Genomic DNA, 24246 nt, shown 5'->3' with positions numbered 1-24246 from the left:
GACACCAGCTGACCTGAAAACTGAATACTGAAATTCGATCTCTATAAAAGAGAGATTTGCTTTCTTCTTACTTCCATACCCGTAAAAAGAAAAAAATACCACTAGAATCAATAAGAAGGATTTTCTGTTACTTCATTTTTCTAGAATCTCCGCTACAAACCCATCCATCCACCTGAGGATTATGAGTTCTATGGAGCAAAATCTGCCTAGAGCAGGCCCTTGATGCTTGTCGGCTTCCAAGGGGCAAGTCTGCCCCTGTGGTGATGCCGCTGTTTTAAGAACAAGTAGAGTCCCAAGGCTTGGAGGAGCCTCTCCCCGCAGGGCACTCTGGAAAGGTGCTGAGGAACAAACTGACCAAGTTTATTTCATCAACATGAAAATACCCCCAAGGAAATGAAGCACAAGATTCAGCTACACAAAAACGGAAGCTACTGACCACTTTGCCTCTCCTTACGGTAAACCAGACGGAAATAACATGAAACACTGGAAGTAACATCACATTGCCCTCAATGGTCACCGCCAGGATCGGGCCGTCCTGGGTCAGTCTGTGCCTCTTGCGTGGGCTGAGGGCACGTGTGTGGTTCTCTAACCCATGGAATCAGCATCAGTGGGGACCCACACATCAGAATACCTGTGGGCTGGGATTCAGCACTTTAAACAAACCCGGGGGTAGCTCTGATGTTCACTGAGGTCTGAGACCCACTAGTGTGGCCGACCCCAGTGGAATGATCCCATTGCACCACAGCCAACTGCCATCTCGAGAGATGCAGGCAAGGAGTAGAAGCACGATGGTGTTTTTGCACGACGCCCATCGTAGCAAATAGAATTAAGTGACTTCAGTGTACACTTTTTTTTTTTGCTGCAGACTTTTCTCAGAAGGGAACAACTGATTATTCCTCCTAACCGTGTGGATCTCTTCTTTGAGTTTTCATAACATCCAAAAAGTTCAGCTGTTACCTTGTTCATTTCCCCAGAGCACCATTGCCTTAGGACGTCCTGCAGAGGAGGGTGGCCGTGTTTTGGGTCAGCCTTGGTGCTTCAGTCTGCAGGTATATGAGTGTAGAATGCCCGCACTCCAGGGCCCTGCCAAGTGATCACAGCTGTGAGCTTGCCACGCTCATCTCCTACCAAAAGCCCAGATGAGGGAAATGGTACTAATGGAATCAGTTCAAGGGCCAGCAGCCCATCACTTCCTACACAGTTTGCATGTCATCTCTGGATTAAGTCAGACCTTCAGAGAACCATGGTTGTGGACCATTTGCCTTGGCCCTGAACGGCTTTCTGGAAATGCGCCTCGTCATAAGCGGCTCACCATCCCTTGAGGGAGGCCCTAATAAATTACCATTCAGAGCCTGCCGGCATGTGGGTATAGCATACTGACGATGTCACCCCGAGTCACTCAGTGTCCCCTCCGCAAAGTCACGCACAGCAGCTCTCTGGGGTTCACTCATTTTATTGCTGGCCCAGAGAACTGTCTGGGTCCCAAGCCCGTGGAGCACCTTGCCTGCCCGCAGACCCTCTCGGGCCCCCAGCACGGAGAGGGCAACGTGTGGCACGACGAGAATGCCATGGGGCATCACAAATGAGGGCAGGAACTGCAAGCTGCAAACCCTCTGGTCTTCCTTCACGGCTCAAGTGAAAAGGAAACTAGAAAGTACCCAGAGGGACAGGGGTGGAATAAGGGCTCTCCCCTCTCTACCCAGCAGAGGGCAAAGCTAGCACCTTCTTCTTACCTGGGAGGAAACCAGGACCAAACGTGACTCCAGGTGACAGATGCCTCCAAACTCGATGGAGATGCACCATGGGACTCACGGGTCCTTTTCTCTTAAAGCCACGGGCAGGAGTGAGCCTCTCTTGCTTTGAGCTGACACTTCTGATAAAGGAAGGTGCCCCACACCAGTGGCCACTCAAGGGTTGGTTTGATTATGAAGTACACACACACACCCACACACACAGCAGCCCAGCTCCATGTAAAGACAGACAGGAGCTGTGACACATGACAGAGTCTTCATCTAGAGCTCTCTAGCACAGGGGTTCCCCCCACCCCAGGGGCTGACACCCTGACACGGCACCCAGCTCCTAGGAACCTCATCTCACAACGGCGGCGAGAGGGCACGGTAGTGGTGGCTGTTTGGTGTCATCACGGACTTCCAAACAAATGGATTTATAGACTTCCAAACCCTAGCCTGGCATTAAGTAGATTTGCTACTGTAGAGTATTTAAACTCAGAGACCAAAAGCACCTACATTAGCCACATTGCAGGAAACCCAGCCAAAACACACTAAAGTGGTTTATGTCATCAGCAAATCACAGAGATGTACACAGATAACCAGGGAAAGAAGCAGACTCAAGGCCAAGCAAAGGGTCTGCAGCAGTACAGAACACGCTGTGAAAGCGACGCTCTCTCTGTGATGCCAGGCTAGCGGGCCAGACCACAGCTTCGAGCAGGAATCTACTTCCTCGACCTTGGCAGATTTTACAGCTGTCCTTGGGAGGCCCCACCCGTCAGTGCAAACCCAGCTGATCTGGGGTTGGGAGAGATGCTCCTTAACTGTCCCCAAAGGCAGGTGGACTCGTTAAATAAAAGCACTGTTCTCCTTCTCGTAACAAAAGTCATCATAGCGAGTAAAGCTGTGTCTTGCGTGAAAGTCCATGCTCTTTCTGTAACTTCAAGGTGTCCGTGGCTGAATGACGACCCAGCAGTAGCAGCAGTAACAACAACAAACCTCTCTCTCCTAACAGTCATTGGAACTGCAGCTGTGATTTGAAAAGGTCTCCCATTCTTTGCCTCATCCCTTCAAAAAAAAAAACCCCTTTGAAAACTCTTATGAATACAAAATCCTCACTCTGAAAAGAGTAAATGTGCCTTTCCTAGACCCAGGCAGGCCATCATTTCTTTAGCCTGCTAGAATACTCAGCATTTTGGTGGATTCTTAAATGCCTGCAGGGAAGATTTCACTGCTTTCACAGCGTGCCCTTCTCCTGCAACAGTGTGTGTGTGTGTGTGTGTCTGTGTATGTGTATATGTATGTGCATGTATTTGTGCATGTGTGTGCGCATGTGTGTATGTGTGCATGCATGTGCTGGAGGGACTGGTTCTCAGTCTTCCTCAGCAGCAGACCTCCACCTGGACCACACGTGGACACAGCTGCTGCCCAGCACGAGGACACCTACCGCAAAGAGGTACAGGGTTTTGTCACAGTAATCCTGAAGCTGCTGGAAAGGTGGAATGAAATCTGGCAGGTAAACAGAAAAGACCCAGTAATTTCCCAGAAAGAACCAGAGGAAGAGGAAGAGGCTGAGGAGAAGGTGGATGTAATATTTGTGCGCGTTCTGCCTCTAGGGATATACATCGTCGTCATCATCATCAATCACCACGGCCTTGGACAGAAGCCGCCTCATCCTGGTGGAGTTGTACAGTAGGAGAGACATCTGGGTCGTGGTAGGGAGCCAGGGGTTGGAGGGCAGAGCAACAAAGGAGGGGGAGGAGGGGGGACAGAAGGTAGGAGAGGGGACAGAAGGTAGGAGAGAAACAGAGAAAGATTCATTAGGAAAAGTGCACACACTGGAGTTGGAAATGCTGCCAAGGAGTGAAATTTCATTTTGAAGAATTAGAACTGGCGAGAATGAAGGCATCAATCCTTAGCATCCTTGGTGGCATTTTATAGATGTGTGAATTGCTTTGGACAAGGGATTCATTGACTGAAGTTCATCTCTGCGCCCAGAGTCTCCCTGTTGCTCTGGTTTGTTTCCTTAGCCTTGAGGTCAGTTCCTTGGCACCCCCTGGCTCCAGTGACCTGCTCTGCCTCCCTCCAGCGACCACCCCCTGGATCTGGTCATCATCTGGAAGTGCCCTCCTCCCCGATCCCAACTAAATGGTAGTTGTTTAAGCTGCCCCGTCTGTGGAATCTTGTTAAGGCAGCCTGAGCTGACTAATACAGACACAAAGTATTTTTAGGCGTATTGTTCTATGTAAAACAACCCTATGGAATGCACACCACTTTCCTCACTTTAGAAACAAAGGAATTGAGGACCAGTTGGGTGAACGAGTTGGCCAAGGTCACGTGGGTCAAAGTGGAAGAGCCAGAGCATAACACCAGGTGTGTCTTCAGCCAAAGCTGGCAGGTGCCCTTCCCACCAAGCCCTCCTATGTCTCTCAGACTCAGGAGAAGTTCCACTGAATATCCTCGGGCCTCAGGCTCAATATGTTAAAAACATAACTCAATCTTCCGTATTCATTTGGTGACATGTCCAAGCTAGAAACCAGGGATGCTCCCAGCTCCTCACCCGATATAACCCATCAACAGTGACCATGCTGGGTGTACCTCCAGTAGTTCTCCCCCACTAGAACGAAAGGGCAGGGTCCAGCTATGCTTGGTTCACTGCTGTACACCCAGCCCAGCACGTGTGTGGGGTGTGGCCCATTAGAGAAGCCCTGTGCTTGAAGTTCCAACAGTATGGGGCTGCTTCTCATCTCCCTACCCGGACTGTGTGCTCACGCTATCCTGGGACCCCTCTGCTCCCCAGCCTGACTCTTTCATAAACATCCAGACAGGTATCACCTCCTCCAGGAAGGATTCCAGTATCTCTCTTTACTGGGTTAGAAACCTTCTTTGTGCTTATCTGTATTCTCTTGTTTTCTACACTGAAAAGTTATCACTTATGAAAGATAACGAAACCTAAGTGAAGTGATTAGGCCAGCATTTGGCCTGTATGATCTCATTTAATGCTTATGCTAACCTAGGGGCTGTATATTATTATCCCTGGTTTGTGGATGAGAAAACTAAGGCTCAGAGAAGTTAAGTCACTTCACCCAGGTCCACAGTGAGTAAAAGGATGAGATGGATGTCGGTCCACACCTCTGACCGCCATCTACACCATACTACCCAGGTGCTTAAATCAAAGCTATTAAGTCACATGGGTTTTTTTTGTTTGTTTGCTTGTTTTTTGGGGTTTTTTTAAAATGTTTATTGGAGTATAATTGCTTTACAATGGTGTGTTAGTTTCTGCTTTATAACAAAGTGAATCAGTTATATGTATATTCCCATATCTCTTCCCTCTTGTGTCTCCTTCCCTCCCACCCTCCCTATCCCACCCCTCTAGGTGGTCACAAAGCACAGAGCTGATCTCCCTGCACAGGGGTTTTTTACTAAACCGGGAAAGTGCTCCCAAATGGTCCAGTTTCCCAGGCTTTCTAGGAATAAGATTTGTAGCCTGGCTGGGAGGCAGAACATAAGAAAAAGGAAGTGAGGGCTTAAAGGGGTCCAGAGAGCCACTCACATAGAGCTGATGCATCCAGGGAGGGCTTCCTGGAAGAGGGGGTATATTCCGAGCCCCTGTGAGCAGGGAGAGGTGGGAATGGGAGTGGCATGGCAAAGATGAAGGGTGGTGGGTTTGGGAAACAGGAGAAAACCAGTTGGGAGGAGCAGGGCGGCCGAAGAGAAGGACTATGAGCTCGGGCAGGCGTGGGGCGCACAGGAGCTCAGCCATTTACCACGTGGAAACCCACGAGAAACAACCTTTCCGCTTCAGTTCCCTCATCTGTAAGCTGGAGCTGACAGCACAGCTCAGGGTTCAGTTACTCAGCACCATTTCCCTTCCTAATAGGGTCCCATTCCCTGGGGGCTGGCCCCCACTGTCACGTGCATCCAGAGGGGGAATCCCAGGGCCTGTCCTCCCTGGAGGCGCCTTCTCCACACCAGGGTCAGCCTGGCACCCAAGGTCCAGGGACCTAGCCACCTTCCCAGGACTGGTTTGTGGGCACCTGATGCCAGGAGAGAGGAACTCTCTGGGGTTCATTTCACTTCACTGCTGGCCCAGAGCAACTGCCCGGGTCTCACAGCCCATGCTTCCTGGAGCCAGCTGGTTCCTTCCTCTTTCACCAACCTTTGAAGTTGCGAGCTTTTTTAACAAATTACCTCTCAGGTTAGCCAGAGCTGATTTTTTGTTCCTTATATTCAAAAAATCCTTTCTGATACAAGGACCTGCCTCAAAGGGGCATTGTGAGAACTGAATACCTTTAAAAATGGGGGCCAGGCCCTTAGCATGGCACCTGGCACATAGCAAGTGCTCATGGGGTGGTAGCGATTATTACTAAGAAGTGGGGTCCTGGAAGATGAAGTGGAGTGTTAGGTAGACAAACGGCCACTAAGTCAGTGGTTTTGAAACTTTCTTTCAACACGGTGCTCAGTAGCAAACACACTTTATGTCACAGCCTAGTAATCGGGTAAGCGTATGCCCTGGCTGGCTCAGAGAGGTGCCAGTTTATGCTGTTTTCCTGGCGTGACTATTACTAAAGCCCCCCTGGACTCTCAACAGTGTCCCGGTTAGGATGATAAATTACATGGTCAACTTACCATACACACACGTGTGCGTGTATATCACACGATACTTATCAGGCACTAACATTTTCTATTCTATTTTTTGTTTGTTTGTTTGTTTTTGCAGTACGCGGGCCTCTCACTGCTGTGGCCTCTCCCGTTGCGGAGCACAGGCTCCGGATGCGCAGGCTCAGCGGCCATGGCTCACGGACCCACCCGCTCCGCGGCATGTGGGATCTTCCCGGACCGGGGCGCGAACCCGCGTCCCCTGCATCGGCAGGCGGACTCGCAACCACTGCGCCCCCAGGGAAGCCCTCTTCTATTTTTTTAAAGTGATCACAACCTACTAAATTCATGTCAGGATCTTCTAATGGGTCATGATTGTCAGTTCTTAGGTGACCCTCGGAAATGTCCACCCACTTCTCTTCAATACAGTGCAATACGGTGGTGCCATCTGATGCATTTCAAAGATGCTGCAGTGTTCCGAGGGGGTTAAGTAGAAAGCACTGGCCTCACTAGTAAACCTCTCTGTCCGGGGATTCTACAAGCCTGTTTGCTATTGCTCTCATGGTTATGGACTCACTGTGTATTGCCTCGCTGTGATGAGCACAAAAATTTAATTTGGCCTCAAACAGTTCTAGATTGCCAGGAAAAAAATCAATGCTGCTTATTAGGGCCCTGGTTTGTTCATTAAAATAAATTACCTTTGGGTTCTGGGCTGGCTTTCATAAAGGGCTGGCTTTCGTAAAGGAAAAGGTTGCTGTTATTAAGAGGAACAGACTCCATGGACAGTAGTATCTCTAAAGGTAAGTTCTACCTTGCTCTACCTGATCATGAGGTAGTCCAGCGAGAGAGGGTGGGGCAGAGGTAATTACTGCTGAAAACTCTGCCCTTGTTTTGAGCACCGCTATGGCACTCAATCCATCAGAGCTTTCTTCTAACACTCTGGGGCCACATAGGCAGCCCTGTTGATCTAAGAGCCGTTGAGTTTCCTTGGAGCTAAACAGAGCCCCGGGTAGATCCCATCAGGATGTTGAGAGAAAGGATCCTGTATTTATACATTCCAGAACATTGCCCACCAGACCACTGCCAAAAGAGGAGGGTATTTAACAGTGAGGTGATCTCAGACACAAAAGGCTCCAAATGCTTGCTCCAAATCAGACATGTTTCCCCAGACAGAATAGAGCTGGTGGCTACCGACTGCATGTGAGAACAGCCATCTTGAAGACATTCCTTTGACGTCTCAGATCAATATCATGACCAGTGCCACTGGGCAGCCTCTTTTGAAGGCCCCAAGCACCAGAAGGAAGCTGACAAAGAAATCAGACAATGGGTCCAAATGAAATTTTATATATGGCACTCGGTTCTGTTTGTGTGTGTGTGTGTGTTTATGTGTGTGCATGTGTGTGTGTGTGTGTGTGTGTGTTATTGTTTCATTCTTATGAAACCATTTTGGAAAAACGGACACTTGTGTTTTCTAGCTTTTGATATAGAAAGCTTTGAGGTGGGCTTGGATGGTTGGGAAGGGTCACTAATAAATGGAGGTAGACCTAAGGTATTTTAGACCTAAGGTACTTTCGGAAGGTGTGACATTTCTGTAGGCTTGGAATTTTGAAAACCTAACTGCAGACTATGCAGGACCTTTGATATTCTTCTTTCCAACACTTTTCCTGTTTCAGCATATGTCAATACAACCCACGAGCAAATCAGCTCCCTAGACTGATATAAGCTTGTGAGTCACAGACATTGCCCCCAAACATCGGAGTTTAACATGTGATTGATGATTGCAGCTAACAAATTCCATGCTAGTCATTTGAGAACTAAGAGCTATGGTTAAAAACAGAAATAAGAACTGCTAAAATCGAACACATTTTAACCAGATGCAAACTCTACTGTCCTATACAGGAAACTTTTTAGAAAAGAAGCACAGAGAAAGGCCACGATTATGGCTGAATCCAATGGTATAAGTAATTGGCAGTCGGTAACTTCTCTGCATCAATTGTAGTCAGACCAAAGCCACAACTTAGCACATTGAACTCAGGGCAGCAGGAGGGAAGCTCTGGGTGAAAATTCCTCATCTGGAAAAATCCAAGTCTCTGCGGCAGGTATCAGGATCCACCTGGCCCTGTCGTTTCAACAACCCTGCGCTTAGGGGAAGCTGTTCTGTTAGCAAACAATTAAAGGATGCATTCCACAGTGCCTTAAGTTAAATTTCAACAAGAACTACAAATAATTGATAAATAGACATTACCTTTAAGGCCCCGATGATCCCAACCAGTAGCAAGTATAGAGGAATGAGGGGGTGTATGGGACAGTCCTCCAAAAACTTCACTCCTGCAAAGGGGACAGAACAGAAAATTGAGTGAAATGCTTTCAAGAACACAATGCCGATTAGGAAAATGAAGTAAATGTCTACAAAAGCCAAAACGTTAATGACACAAACTGAAGCTCGACCCCTGCTCAGGGAATCTGCTCAGTCTCCTGAGCCACCCAGTCTTCAGCATGCTTACCGGACAGAACGGCAGTCCACTGGACATCAGAGCTGGGGGCAAAGGTCACTGCACCACTCTGGATATTAACTGGCTACAGGTATGCCTTGCTTTTATGAAAACAGTGAATGACAACACGTGTTTCCAATCAATGATTCATTTTACCAAAGGATCCAAAGAATCCCTTTAAATATCCAGGCTTTTTTTTGGCCACACCGTGCAGCATATGGTCAGTTCCCCGACCAGGGATTGAACCTGTGCCCCCTGCAGTGGAAGCCCGGAGTCTTAACCGCTGCACCACCAGGGAAGTCCCCATCTAGGCACTGTGCTTAAAACAAGATCCAATTTATGGGTCACGTCCCCAAAATGCATCCACTGTGTAATATAAGGCTCCCGTTCACCCTGCTTCCAGGGCCCACAGGGCGGGGATTTGCCGCAAGATTTTCGGGGATTTTCCTCCGTCTGCAGAATCCTGTGCTATGTTTGTTGCAGGCAACGTATGATCATCATTGACCAATTCACTCACCCAACCCCAAGCTGGGACACGTGTTTACTGACAAATCCTTAGTCACCGGATTGGAAAACTACCAAACCCACACCCTTTCTTATGGTGATTTTTCTCGCCATAGCAATGCTTTCTCTCTACTTTTCTCAGGCCTTTGTCTCTTGGCCTATTTAACCAATGATGATATGATGTATTATTTAAAATATAAGAAAGCAATTCCCATTTCCCTCAGTGACCAGTCTGGCTCCAATGACCAGTCTTCGGATGGGTCCTAACACATGTCTTGGCTGTGCAGAGACATTAACTGTTCAGTACGTGCCCCTCACATTTCCCAGCCCCCTTGTGGGTACCCGGGACTGTGGGACTTGTGCTAGCCAACAGGCTATGAGGCATTTTGGGGCCAAAGCATTTAAAAACTGACACATGATCCTTCGTTTTCTTCCCCTGCTTTGACCATGTGGAAACCATGGGTTGAGATGGTTAGTGCTCAAGACTAAAGCAGCTTAGAGTTTTACATCATCACGTCACTTGGGGGAGCCTTGGGGAGCCCTGGAGAGGGTCCTGATCCACGTTGGAATTTGCATGAGCAAGAAATAAACCTCTGTAATCAACAATGACCTACTGTATAGCACAGGGAACTCTACTCAGTATTTTGTAATAACCTATATGGAAAAAGAATATGAAAAAGAGTGGATATATGTGTATGTATAACTGAATCACTTTGTTGTATACCTGAAACTAACATAACATTGTAAATCAACTATAAAATAAAAATATTACACTCAATATAAAATATTAAATTTTAAAAGCTTTTAAAGAAATAAACCTCTGTAGTCTCAGGCCACTGAGATTCCAGTATTGATTTGTTCCTGCAGCATAGTTAAGTCACCCTGACCAATACGTTTGTCAACAGAACCCAAGAAAGGGGATTCTCGCTGTAGAATTAAAATCTTCTGTTTAGGGGGACCTTCAAGATGGTGGAGGAGTAAGACGTGGAGATCACCTTCCTCCCCACAGATACATCAGAAATACATCTACACGTGGAGCAGCTCCTACAGAACACCTACTGAACACTGGCAGAAGACCTCAGACTTCCCAAAAGGCAAGAGACTCCCCACGTACCTGGGTAGGGCAAAAGAAAAAAAAAACAGAGACAAAAGGATAGGGACGGGACCTGCGCCTCTGGGAGGGAGCTGTGAAGGAGGAAAGGTTTCCACACACTAGGAAGCCCCTTCACTGGGGGAGACGGGGGTGGGGGGCGGGGAGGGAAGCTTCGGAGCCACGGAGGAGAGCGCAGCAACAGGGGTGCGGAGGGCAAAGCGGAGAGATTCCCGCACAGAGGATCGCTGCCGACCGGCACTCACCGGCCCGAGAGGCTTGTCTGCTCACCCGCCGGGGCAGGCAGGGTCTGGGAGCTGAGGCTCGGGCTTCGGAGGTCAGATCCCAGGGAGAGGACTGGGGTTGGTGGCATGAACACAGCCTGCAGGGGGCTAGTGCGCCACAGCTACTAGCCGGGAGGGAGTCCGGGAAAATGTCGGGAGCTGCCGAAGAGGCAAGAGACCATTGTTTCGGGGTGCACGAGGAGAGGGGATTCCTTCTGTCTGCCCACAGAAGGCAGAGCACCACCTAACCAAGCTCCAGAGACGGGCGCGAGCCACGGCTATCAGCACGGACCCCAGAGACGGGCATGAGACGCTAATGCTGAAGCTGCAGCCACCAAGAATCCTGCACAAGCACAGGTCACTATCCACACCCACCCTGGGACCCTGTACAGCCCGCCACTGCCAGGGTCCCATGATCTAGGGACAATTTCCCCAGGAGAAAACACAGTGTGCCTCAGGCTGTTGCAATGTCATGCTGGCCTCTGCTGCCACAGGCTCACCCCGCATTCCAATTTTGACTACCATACCCCTCCCTCACCCTGGCAAGAGTGAGCCAGAGCCCCCTAATCAGCCACTGCTTTAACCCCGTCCTGTGTGGGCGAGAACAGATGCCTGAGGGTGACCTACATGCAGAGGCAGGTCCAAATCCAAAGCTGAACCCCAGGCGCTGTGCGAGCAAAGAAGAGAAAGGGAAATCTCTCCCAGCAGCCTCAGGAGCAGCAGATGAAATCTCCACAGTCAACTTGATGTACTCTGCATCTGTGGAATACATGAATAGACAATGAATCGTCCCAAATTGAGGAGGTGGAATTTGGGAGCAACTGTAGACTTGGGGTTTGCTATCTGTGACTGATTTGTTTCTGATTTTTATATTTATCTTAGTATAGTTTTTAATGCTTGTTATCATTGGTGGATTTGTTTAATGGTATGGTTGCTCTCATTTTAAAAAATTATAATTATTTTTTGATTTTTAAAATTTTAATAATTTTTTTCTCTTTCTTTTTTTTCTCCCTTTTCTTCTGAGTCATGTGACTGACAGGGTCTCAGTACTCTGGTCTGGCTGTCAGGCCTGAGCCTCTGAGGTGGGAGAGCCAAGTTCAGGACATTGGACTACCAGAGACCTCCCAGCTCCATGTAATATCAATCGGCAAGAGCTCTCCCAGAGATCTCTGTCTCAACACTAAGACCCAGCTCCACCCAACGGCCAGCAAGCTCCAGTGCTGGATGCCCCATGCCAAACAACTAGCAAGACAGGAACACGACCCCACCCATTAGCAGAGAGGCTGCCTAAAATCATAATAAGGTCACAGACACCCCAAAACACACCACCAGACATAGCCCTGCCCACCAGAAAGACAAGATCCAGCCCGACCCACCAGAACACAGGCACCAGTCCCCTCCACCAGGAGGCCTACAGAAGCCACTGAACCAACCTTAGCCACTGGGGGCAGACACCAAAAACAACGGGAACTACGAACCTGCAGCCTGTGAAAAGGAGACCCCCAAACACAGTAAGTTAAACAAAATGAGAAGACAGAGAAACACACAGCAGATGAAGGAGCAAGGTAAAAACCCACCAGACCAAACAAATGAAGAGGAAATAGGCAGTCTACCTGAAAAAGAATTCAGAGTAATGATAGTAAAGATGATCCAAAATCTTGGACATAGAATGGAGAAAATACAAGAAACGTTTAACAAGGACCTAGAAGAACTAAAGAACAAACAAATAATGATGAACAGCTCAGTAAATGAAATTAAAAATTCTCTAGAAGGAATCAATAGCAGAATAACTGAGGCAGAAGGATGCATAAGTGACCTGGAAGATAAAATAGTGGAAATAACTACTGCAGAGCAGAATAAAGAAAAAAGAATGCAAAGAATTGAAGACAGTCTCAGAGACCTCTGGGACAACATTAAATGCACCAACATTCAAATTATAGGGGTCCCAGAAGAAGAAGAGAAAAAGAAAGTGTCTGAGAAAATATTTGAAGAGATTATTGTTGAAAACTTCCCTAACATGGGAAAGGAAATAGTCAATCAAGTCCAGGAAGCACAAAGAGTCCCATACAGGATAAATCCAAGGAGAAACATGCCAAGACATATTAATCAAACTATCAAAAATTAAATACAAAGAAAAATATTTGAAGAGGTTATTGTTGAAAACTTCCCTAACATGGGAAAGGAAATAGTCAATCAAGTCCAGGAAGCACAAAGAGTCCCATACAGGATAAATCCAAGGAGAAACATGCCAAGACATATTAATCAAACTATCAAAAATTAAATACAAAGAAAAAATATTAAAAGCAGCAAGGGAAAAGCAACAAATAACATACAAGGGAATCCCCATAAGGTTAACAGCTGATCTTTCAGCAGAAGCTCTGCAAGCCAGAAGAGAGTGGCAGGACATATTTAAAGTGATGAAAGGGAAAAACCTACAACCAAGAGTACTCTACCCAGCAAGGACCTCATTCAGATTCAACAGAGAAATTAAAACCTTTACAGACAAGCAAAAGTTAAGAGAATTCAGCACCACCAAACCACCTTTACAACAAATGCTAAAGGAACTTCTCTAGGCAGGAAATACAGAGAAGGAAAAATCCTACAAAAAGAAACCCAAAACAATTAAGAAAATGGTAACAGGAACATACATATCAATAATTACCTTAAATGTAAATGGATTAAATGCTCCAACCAAAAGATATAGACTGGCTGAGTGGATACAAAAACAGGACCCATATATATGCTGTCTACAAGAGACCCACTTCAGACCTAAGGACACATACAGACTGAAAGTGAGGGGATGGAAAAAGATATTCCACGCAAATGGATATCAAAAGAAAGCCGGAGTAGCAAGTCTCATATCAGACAAAATAGACTTTAAAATAAAGACTATTACAAGAGACAAACAAGGACACTACATAATGATCAAGGGATCAATCCAATAAAAAGATAACAATTGTAATATTTATGCACCCAATACATAAGGCAAATGGAGTACCTCAATACATAAGGCAAAGGAGTACCTCAATACATAAGGCAAATGGTAACATCCATAAAAGGGGAAATCGACAGTAACACAATCATAGTAGGGGACTTTAACATCCCACTTTCACCAATGGACAGATCATCCAAAATGAAAATAAATAAGGAAACACAAGCTTTACATGACACATTAAATAAGATGGACTTAATTGACATTTATAGGACATGCCATCCAAAAACAACAGAATACACTTTCTTCTCAAGTGCTCATGGAACATTCTCCAGAATAGACCATATCTTGGATCACAAATCAAGCCTTGGTAAATTTAAGAAAACTGAAATTGTATCAAGTACCTTTTCCAACCACAATGTTATGAGACTAGATATCAATTACAGGAAAAAAAAAACTGTAAAAAATACAAACACATGGAGGCTAAACAATATGCTACTGAATAACCAAGAGATCACTGAAGAAATCTAAAAGGAAATTTAAAAATACCTAGAAACAAATGACAATGAAAACATGACAATCCAAAACCTATGGAATGCAGCAAAAGCAGTTGTAAGAGGAAAGTTTATAGCAATACAATCTTACCTCAAGAAACAAGAAAAATCTCAAATAAACAACCTAACCTCACACCTAAAGCATTTACAGAAAGAAGAAGAACAACAACAAAAAACCCCAAAGCTAGCAGAAGGAAAGAAATCATAAAGATCAGATCAGAAATAAATGAAAAAGAAATGAAGGAAACAATAGCAAAGATCAATAAAACTAAAAGCTGGTTCTCTGAGAAGATAAACAAAATTGATAAACCATTAGCTAGACTCATCGAAAAGAAAGGGAGAAGACTCACATCAACAGAATTAGAAATGAAAAAGGAGAAGTAACAACTGACACTGCAGAAATACAAAGGATCATGAGAGAGTACTACAAGCAACAATATGCCAATAAAATGGACAACCTGGAAGAAATGAACAAATTCTTAGAAAAGCACAACCTTCTGAGACTGAACCAGGAAGAAATAGAAAGTATAAACAGACCAATCACAAGCACTGAAATGGAAACTGTGATTAAAAATCTTCCAAAAAACAAAAGCCCAGGACCAAATGGCTTCACAGGCAAACTCTATCAAACATTTAGAGAAGGGGCTTCCCTGGTGGCGCAGTGGTTGAGAGTCTACCTGCTGATGCAGGAGACGTGGGTTCGTGCCCCGGTCCGGGAAGATCCTACATGCCATGGAGCAGCTGGGCCAGGGAGCCACGGCCGCTGAGCCTGCGCGTCCAGAGCCTGTGCTCTGCAACGGGAGAGGCCACAACAGTGAGAGGCCCGTGTACCGCAAAAAACAAAACAAAACAAAACAAAAAAACAAAAAACATTTAGAGAAGAGCGAACACCTATCCTTCTCAAACTCTTCCAAAATATAGCAGAGGGAGGAACACTCCCAAATTCATTCTATGAGGCCACAATCACCCTGATACCAAAAGCAGACAAAAATGTCACAAAAAAAGAAAACTACAGGCCAATATCATTGATGAACATAGATGCAAAAATCCTCAACAAAATACTAGCAAACAGAATCCAGCAGCACATTAAAAGGATCATACACCATGATCAAGTGGGGTTCATCCCAGAAATGCAAGAATTCTTCAATATACATAAATCAATCAATGTGATACACAATATTAACAAATTGAAGGAGAAAAACCATATGATAATCTCAATAGATGCAGAAAAAGCTCTCGACAAAATTCAACACCAATTTATGATTAAAACTGTCCAGAAAGCAGGCATAGAGGGAAGCTACCTCAACATAATAAAGGCCATATATGACAAACCCACAGCCAACATCGTTCTCAATGATGAAAAACTGAAACCATTTCCTCTAAGATCAGGACCAAGACAATGTGGCCCACTCTCACCGCTATTATTCAACATAGTTTCGGAAGTTTTAGCCACAGCACTCAGAGAAGAAAAAGAAATAAAAGGAATCCAGGGCTTCCCTGGTGGCACAGTGGTTGAGAGTCCGCCTGCCAATGCAGGGGACGTGGTTTCGTGCCCCGGTCCGGGAAGATCCCACATGCCGCGGAGCGGGTGGGCCTGTGGGCCATGGCCACTGAGCCTACGCGTCCGGAGCCTGTGCTCCACAACAGGAGAGGCCACAACAGTGAGAGGCCCGTGTACCGCAAAAAAAAAAAAAAAAAAGGAATCCAAATCTGAAAAGAAGAGGTAAAACTGTCACTGTTTGCAGATGACATGACACTATACATAGAGAATCCTAAAGATGCTACCAGAAAACTACTAGAGCTAATCAATGAATCTGGTAACGTTGCAGGATACAAAACTAATGCACAGAAATCTCTTGCATTCCTACACACTAATGATGAAAAATCTGAAACAGAAATTAAGGAAACACTCCCATTTACCACTGCAACAAAAAGGATAAAATACCTAGGAATAAACCTACCTAAGGAGACAAAAGACCTGTATGCAGAAAACTATAAGACAGCGATGAAAGAAATTAAAGATGATACAAACAGATGGAGAGATATACCATGTTCTTGGATTGGAAGAATCAACATTTTGAAAATGACTATACTATCCAAAGCAATCTACAGATTCAGTCCTTATCAAACTACCAATGGCATTTTTCACAGAACTAGAAGAAAAAATTGTACAATTTGTATGGAAACACAAAAGACCCCGAATAGCCAAAGCAATCTGGAGAAAGAAAAACAGAGCTGGAGGAATCAGGCTCCCTGACTTCAGACTATACTACAAAGCTACAGTAATCAAGACAGTATGGTACTGGCACAGAAACAGAAATATTGATCAATGGAACAGAATAGAAAGCCCAGAGATAAACCCACACACATATGGTCACCTAATCTCTGATAAAGGAGGGAAGAGTATACAATGGAGAAAAGACAGCCTCTTCAATAAGTGGTGCTGGGAAAACTGGGCAGCTACATGTAAAAGAATGAAATTAGAACACTCCCTAACACCATACACAAAAATAAACTCAAAATGGATTAAAAACCTAAATGTAAGGCCAGACACTATTAAAACTCTTAGAGGAAAACACAGGCTGAACATTCTATTACATAAATCACAGCAAGATCTTTTTTGACCCACCTCCTAGAGAAATGGAAATAATAACAAAAATAAACAAATGGGACCTAATGAAACTTAAAGGCTTTTGCACGGCAAAGGAGACCATAAACAAGACAAAAAGACAACCCTCAGAATGGGAGAAAATATTTGCAAGCAAAGCAACTGACAAAGGATTAATCTCCAAAATATACAAGCAGCTCATGCAGCTCAATAACAAAAAAACAAACAACCCTATCCAAAAATGGGCAGAAGACCTAAATAGACATTTCTCCAAAGAAGATATACAGATTGCCAACAAACACATGAAAGGATGCTCAACATCACTAATCATTAGAGAAATGCAAATCAAAACTACAGTGAGGTATCACCTCACACCAGTCAGAATGGCCATATCAAAAAATCTACAAACAATAAACGCTGGAGAGGGTGTGGAGAAAAGGGAACCCTCTTGCACTGTCGGTGGGTATGTAAATTGAAACAGCCACTATGGAGAACAGTATGTTAAAAAACTAAAAGTAAAACTACCATACGACCCAGCAATCCCACTACTGGGCATATACCCTGAGAAAACCATAATTCAAAAAGAGTCATGTACCACAATGTTCATTGCAGCACTATTTATAAGAGCCAGGACATGCAAGCAACCTAAGTGTCCACTGACATGAATGGATAAAGAAGATGTGGCACCTATGTACAATAGAGTATTACTCAGCCATAAAAAGAAATGAAATTGAGTTATTTGTAGTGAGGTGGATGGACCTAGAGTCTGTCATACAGAGTGAAGTAAATCAGAAAAAGGAAAACAAATACCATAAGCTAACACATATATATGGAATCTAAAAAAGAAAATATGGTTCTGAAGAACATAGGGGTAGGATAGGAATAAAGACGCAGACATGGAGAATGGACTTGAGGACATGGGGAGGAGGAAGGGTAAGTTGGGACGAAGTGAGAGAGTAGTACTGACATATATACACTACCGAATGTAAAATAGCTAGTGGGAAGCAGCTGCATAGCACAGGGAGATAAGCTCGGTGCTTTGTGTCCGCCTAGAGGGGTGGGATAGGGAGGGTGGGAGGGAGACGCAAGAGGGAGGGGATATGGGGATATATGTACACGTATAGCTGATTCACTTTGTTATACAGCAGAAACTAACACAACATTGTAAAGCAATTATACTCCAATAAAGATGTTAAAAAAAAAAAGCACTCTGACTTTTTATCCATATTTTGGAGAATAAAATATTTACATGTTTAATTCATAAGTTAGGCTACCTGTAAAGTACTGTGTGATATAATATCAATAAAGTACTTAAAATGGCACTTCAATGTTTTATTTAAAACCATATATCATGCACTTTTTTTTTTTTTGGCTGTGTTGGGTCTTCGTTGCGGTGCACGGGCTTCTCATCGCGGTGGCTTCTCTTGTTGTGGAGCACAGGGTCTAGGCGCATGGGCTTCAGCAGTTGTAGCACGCGGGCTCAGTAGTTATGGCTCGTTGGCTCTAGAGTGCAGGTTCAGTAGTTGTGGCGCACGGACTTAGTTGCTCCACGGCATGTGGGATCTTCGCGGACCAGGGCTCGAACCTGTGTCCCCTGCATTGGCAGGTGAATTCTTAACCACTGCGCCACCAGGGAAGTCCTGAAACTTGGCTTTCTTACATTTGGTTGGTTCATGTGACAACCCCTATGAAATGAGTGGAAGTATGACTCTTGGATTAAATGATTTTTCCAAAATGAAAAAGCAAAACAGCGGTGGTAAAAAAAAAAAAAAATCTGATTAAATGGCATTTAAAGTTTTAGCTTTGAGTTGACATTTTATTTCCCACAAAGGCCTTGGTACTTAAACAGAGGAAGTAAAGCATTTTTCTATGACTATACCATATTCCATTGAAATGAATAAACATTTCTAGGTATAGAGAGACCTACAAATTCAGGGTAAAATCAGAGTAAAATCAAATACACACATTGATCCAATCATCAGCCTATAGAGGCCTGCCTTTATAGATATCTCTGATGTTTCACTGAAGCCATTATTAGATGGAAGTACTTTCCAAGCCTCAAGAAAACCTTTTCGCTCAAAGACCTTTAAATATCAGTACTTGATGCCAAAGTTGTTGGGTAGGAACCGCTTTTCCATTCAAAGTCCAGCTGTGAAATGAACATGAGTAATGACTTAACACACCTGCTCATTGCTAATGAATAAAAACAGCTGCTGATCACAGCAGAGCCAATCAGCACACAGATGGCTTAAAAGGACCCTAATAAATGTAATAAAAGCATCTTTCCCTGGTGTGCTTCGTGTACTGCCTGGGACCTCTAGATTTTCTTTCTGACTGACCTGCAGTACCACAGTTACCCTCTTCAGGCTTTAGAATTCTCCCCAATACAGTTGGTAAAACTACCAGATGTAGTGATTTGCGAGGCGGGGGGCGGGGGGGAGGCAATATTATGGAAGTTTAAAAATTATTTTTAAATATTTTTATTGTGATAAAGTATATATAACAAAAATTTTTGCCATTTTAACCATGTTAAGTGTACAATTCAGGAGCACGAATTACATTCACAAACATGTGCAACCATCACCACTATTTATTTCCAAAACTTGTTCATCACCATAAATGGACACTCTATAACAATTTAGCGGTAATTCCTTGATACCCACTTCAGGCAGCGGATGTAGCGATTTTAATATACCGCTATGGGAATTGGCCTTGTGGGATCTTGCCTCATTTATGCAGCCATGTTAGCGAGTGAATTGTTTCGGTTAAGTTCATTATTCAGATAACTGAATCACAGGTCCCAAAAACTTACTTTTTACTCGATAAAAAAAAAAAACTATCTTTTACCAGTAGATTTTTGCATAGGACATTTTCTTACTGGGAACTCTTAAGCAAGGTATACCTGACACCTTGTAACTCTTCTTGATAAAGCGGAGCCATATAATAAATGTTCACTTTCAAATTGCCCTATAATAATGACAGCTTCAGAGCCTGTTGAAGTGGCTGAATTGTTTGCCCTGACACTAGATCGCCCCAGACTACTTGGCTATATGAATTCTGTGCAAACTTGAGAATTTTATTTTGTTCTTTTATTTCCTATCAAGCTGTCAGCTTTCACTTGTTACAAACCTAAGAGTACTGTTTTTATATTCATTTTTGGTTTTACTATTGTCGATTTTTTTAAAAATCGAGGTGAAATTCATATAACACAAAATGAACCATTTTAGGTAATGGTGAACCGAGCAGCAGAGCAGGAATAAAGATGCAGACGTAGAGAATGGACTTGAGGGCACAGCGGGGGAAGGGGAAGCTGGGACGAAGTGGGAGAGTACCACTGACATATATACACTACCAAATGTAAAATAGCTAGCTAGTGGGAAGCTGCTGCATAGCACAGGGAGATCAGCTAGATGCTTTGTGATGACCTAGGTGGGTGAGATAGGGAGGGTGGGAGGGTGGCTCAAGAGGGAGGGGATATGGGGATTAATGTATACATATACCTGACTCATTTTATTGTACAGCAGAAACTAACACAACATTGTAAAGCAATTATACTCCAATAAAGATGTAAAAAAAAAAAAAGAACTATTTTAAAGGGAACAATTCAGTGGCATTTAACGCATTCACAATGATGTGTAACGATCACATGTACCTAGTTCCAAAACATTTTCATCACCCCAAAAGGAACCGCCATCCCCATTAAGCTATTTGAATACCGGGTGCTTTTTGTTTGCAACAATTCCTATGTCCTTTTTTTCCCCTTCCTATGCCCTTTTAATTTCTGCTCCAATATGCTATGAACTCGAAGCCTAGAGCATCACACTTGCTAGACCTCTCTAAACAGGCGTAGCTAGCTAGATTCCACGTGCAGAGCTTGGAGGCTCCCATCAGCAACATTCAAGGCTGTGAGTTTAATTTCACTGACGTGAAAACGATTTTTGGCTACTCAAGGAGTTTCCCACCTCCTCAACCTTTCCTCGTACTTCATACTTCTGGATAATTGAGATCATTTAATATATGTGACTAATGGAAATATTTACTCATTCATTCAGCAAAAGAATGTATAGAGCGCCGACAATGACCTTAGCCTGACATTCGTTTTTCATATTGATCCACATGGGAGCATAGGAACTGGAAAGGGTCCTTGGGAAAACTCTCGCCCAGGGGCTCCCAAACTGGCCAAGAGGTACCACAATTATCTAGGGACAGAGTTTTAAAAGCAGATGTGTCCTCGCCGCAGACATACTGCAGCAGTATTCCCCAGGGCAGGTCCCAGAACTCCGTCTTTTTAAAACATTCAGCAAGTACTTCTGTGTGTCTGCAAATCATCAGCCTGGCCAGCTCTTCCTAATGCACATTTTGCTTCTGTTTGTGTCTTTTTTTGGCCACGCCCCAAGGCTCGCGGGATCTTAGTTCCCAGACCAGAGATTGAACCAGGGCCACCGCAGTGAACGCGCCGAGTCCTAACCAGAGGACCGCCAGGGAAGTCCCATCGCACACTTTATGTTTAATGATGGAGTACCATCGTCCTGGCCGGACACGGCTGGCCTGGGGCATCCAGCAGCTCAGAGGCCAGCTCGCCTGGGAAGGCCATGGACAGCGGGAGAGCCAGGGAAGTGCAAAGCAGAAACAGGAAGCAGGCTGTAAGGGAAGGAGCGACAGCCGGGTCAGAACACAGAGACTCTCATTTCCTTTCTGCTGCAGTTTTACTAACACCTTCCGTGAAATCTGCCCTTCTCTCAAGGCAGCAGACGGGGGAGGAGGTCACCGCTTGCCTGGGGCTTCCGCAGGAGAGGCAGGGAGTGCACGCCAGGACTTGCATCTCTGAGACAGCTGAATGTCTCTTCTGATCAGGCTGCCAATTCGAAGGCCCAGATTTCCTGCACGACCTCTCCAAAGACTGACAGCTTCTAGAAAAGGAGTTCATAAGCTGCTGCTCTGCCAGTGCCAGGATGCCAGAAGCCACCGGCGTTCATGGAGCCAGGCGGCATCTACCCTGTGCTTCCTGGGAGCCTGTACCCACTGCAGATGGCTCTTCCCTACCGTGCATAAGGTTCACTGACAACTTGCTTTATCACTTAAGGAATCTGCTTCACAAAGTCTTTTTCCCTTCCATTTATTTATGGGTTATATATCCCATAGTATATATTAGACCGTCTCCTACAACTTCTTACTGATACACAGTGGAACAGAGCTCTGAACTGGCTTGGGGTTTTTCTTCCTATTCATGCAGCCAATTCACCCTCTGGCACTGGGAAAGGACAGAGGCACGCAAGTTAGATAGATCTGTGTCCAAATCCCACCTCCGTCACTCATTAGCTGTGTGGCTTTGAGCGCATTAGTTAGTTGGCCTCCTTGAAGCCTCAACGTTCTCTTGTGTAACGTGCGTTAGCAGGTGCATACACAAGCTCAGCATACAGCAACCATTACGATTTTAGGCAATTACTTCCCCTTGTTGGTTCTTGGTTTCCTTGTCTGTTAAATGGCCTGCAGATACAGGTTTTGCTTGGTCAGCAATTTTTTAAATTATGAATTTGAATGTCTTTTGGGTAGGACGGCACTCCTGTTCCCACATTTAAAGTTTAGACAGCATCACACATTTATGTTTTCTGCTAGGTCCAGTGCCAGCCCTGAGAGCAGAGAGAGGGTCTCTGAGGTAGATGGCATGGTAGCCTCCTGAGCATCCACTCCGTCCTCTCCAGGTAATCACCCCATTTTGTTCTGGTCTCCCCACCTCCCCATTGTCCCATGCAGTTTGTGTGCTCTGGTACAAGCTGACTCCCCCTGGGCTTTTGAGAAGGACATGAGGCCCAGCCCTAAGTTATTGGCAGAGCTGCACTCACTGGATATGTTTTTGGTTGGTGGATGGGCTCTTGGCTCATTCTGGGCCAAGGATACTCAAGGGGAGATTGACTGAGAGAAAGGTAAAAAGGCTTTCTCACTCTTCTGATAGAACTTCCAAGAACAAGCTTCTCTTGCTCCCTGGACACTGGTGAGAAAGCAAGTTGCTCTGGGGGCTGCTGGCCACCATCTTGCCACCGAGAAGGGAAACCAGCCTGAGGAGACTGACACGTGGAAGGCAAAGTGGAGAGGCAAAAAGTAACTAGGACCTCAGTGGCATCCGTCACCCACTGAATCACACCACTCATGAAGCTGAACTACTCCTGGACGTTCCATTGACATGAACCAATAAATCCCTTTATTATCTGTGCCACTTTGAGTTGGGTTTTCTATTACTTACACTGAACCCACTTTATTTTTTTTAAGTTAATTTTATTTTATTTTTGGCTGCATTGGGTCTTCGTTGCTGCATGTGGGCTTTTCTCTGGTTGTGGCGAGTGGCAGCTACTCTTCCTTGTGGTGCATGGGCTTCTCACTGTGGTGGCTTCTCTTGTTGGGAGCACGGGGTCTAGGCGTGTGGGCTTCAGTAGTTGTGGCACATGGGCTCAGTAGTTGTGGCTCGCGAGCTCTAGAGCACAGGCTCAGTAGTTGTAGCACACAGGCTCAGCAGTTGTGGCGCACGGGCTTAGCTGCTCTGCGGCATGCGGGATCTTCCCAGACCAGGGATAGAACCCATGTCCCCTGCATTGGCAGGAGGTTTCTTAACCACTGCACCACCAGGGAAGTCCTAAACCCACTTTAATTAATTTAATCTACTAGGTCCATTCCAGTTTCAGATTGTCAAACATCTCAGATCTATTTGTGAGTCTCAGTCATCTCTGGAGGCTGCAAGTGTCTGCAGCTAGGAACCTCACAGCCACACCACTAAATCCAAGCTCTGACACTAATTCTCCAAGCAGAGATGGACATGGCAGGGGTCATCCCTCTTCTTCAAGAAGCCCCCTTAAGTTGCCCTTCATGCCAATCTTGACCTTTACTTCCAGGAAATGCCCAAAAAAGGGCAGGCAAGCAGACTGATTTGCCCCAATTTTCACTCCTCCCCTCAAACCACCCTCCTCTGAATTAGCTATAATATTTACTGATCATCAGAGCCGGCTTCCTGGGCACACGACCTGGGCAGTCACATGGGGCCCTGTGCTGAGGAGGACCTTGCACTTGGTTTACTGCTCTTCTGTTGCGGTCTTGAATTTCTCAATGAATTTTTCTTTGAATCTGTACTTTGTAAGTGAAGTCTGATGGGACAATGGAGCACAGGTGTGAGCAGATACATGCAGTGAGTGTGGCTGCCTCTCCTGGCTGTGTTCTCCAGTTCTGCTGGGCCCACGGGTGTGGACGTTCATTAAGACTCAAAATGAATACAAAGTAAGCGTGTCATGTCTTCAACTGAGTGAGCAGGGGCACCGACAACCCTGAGAGGCCACCTTTTTCATCTGAACCAGAACTTGCTTCAAACGCAGACAGAAGGCAGTGGTGTTCTAAGTAACACAAATGACCAAGAAGCCCTATCACATCCTTTCTTATACAGGAGAATTCCCTGAATCAGCCAACCACTCAT

The 24246-nt window shown here is 45.2% G+C and overlaps 1 protein-coding gene across 1 annotated transcript in view; it reads right to left on the bottom strand.

Moving 5' to 3' along the window:
* Window positions 1-3099: 3099 nt before the first annotated feature.
* TMEM272 (transmembrane protein 272) overlaps window positions 3100-24246 on the bottom strand; it is a 28097-nt gene continuing 6950 nt past the window's right edge. The window contains 2 exon segments of the mRNA XM_065895917.1: window positions 3100-3432; window positions 8572-8732. Of these exon segments, the coding sequence (XP_065751989.1) occupies window positions 3100-3432; window positions 8572-8732 (494 nt within the window).

This window comes from Phocoena phocoena, chromosome 18 (genome assembly GCF_963924675.1).
Source record: "Phocoena phocoena chromosome 18, mPhoPho1.1, whole genome shotgun sequence".
NCBI lineage: Eukaryota > Metazoa > Chordata > Mammalia > Artiodactyla > Phocoenidae > Phocoena > Phocoena phocoena.
Note: the sequence above shows the minus strand (reverse complement) of the source record. Positions and strands in the feature narration are given on the sequence as shown.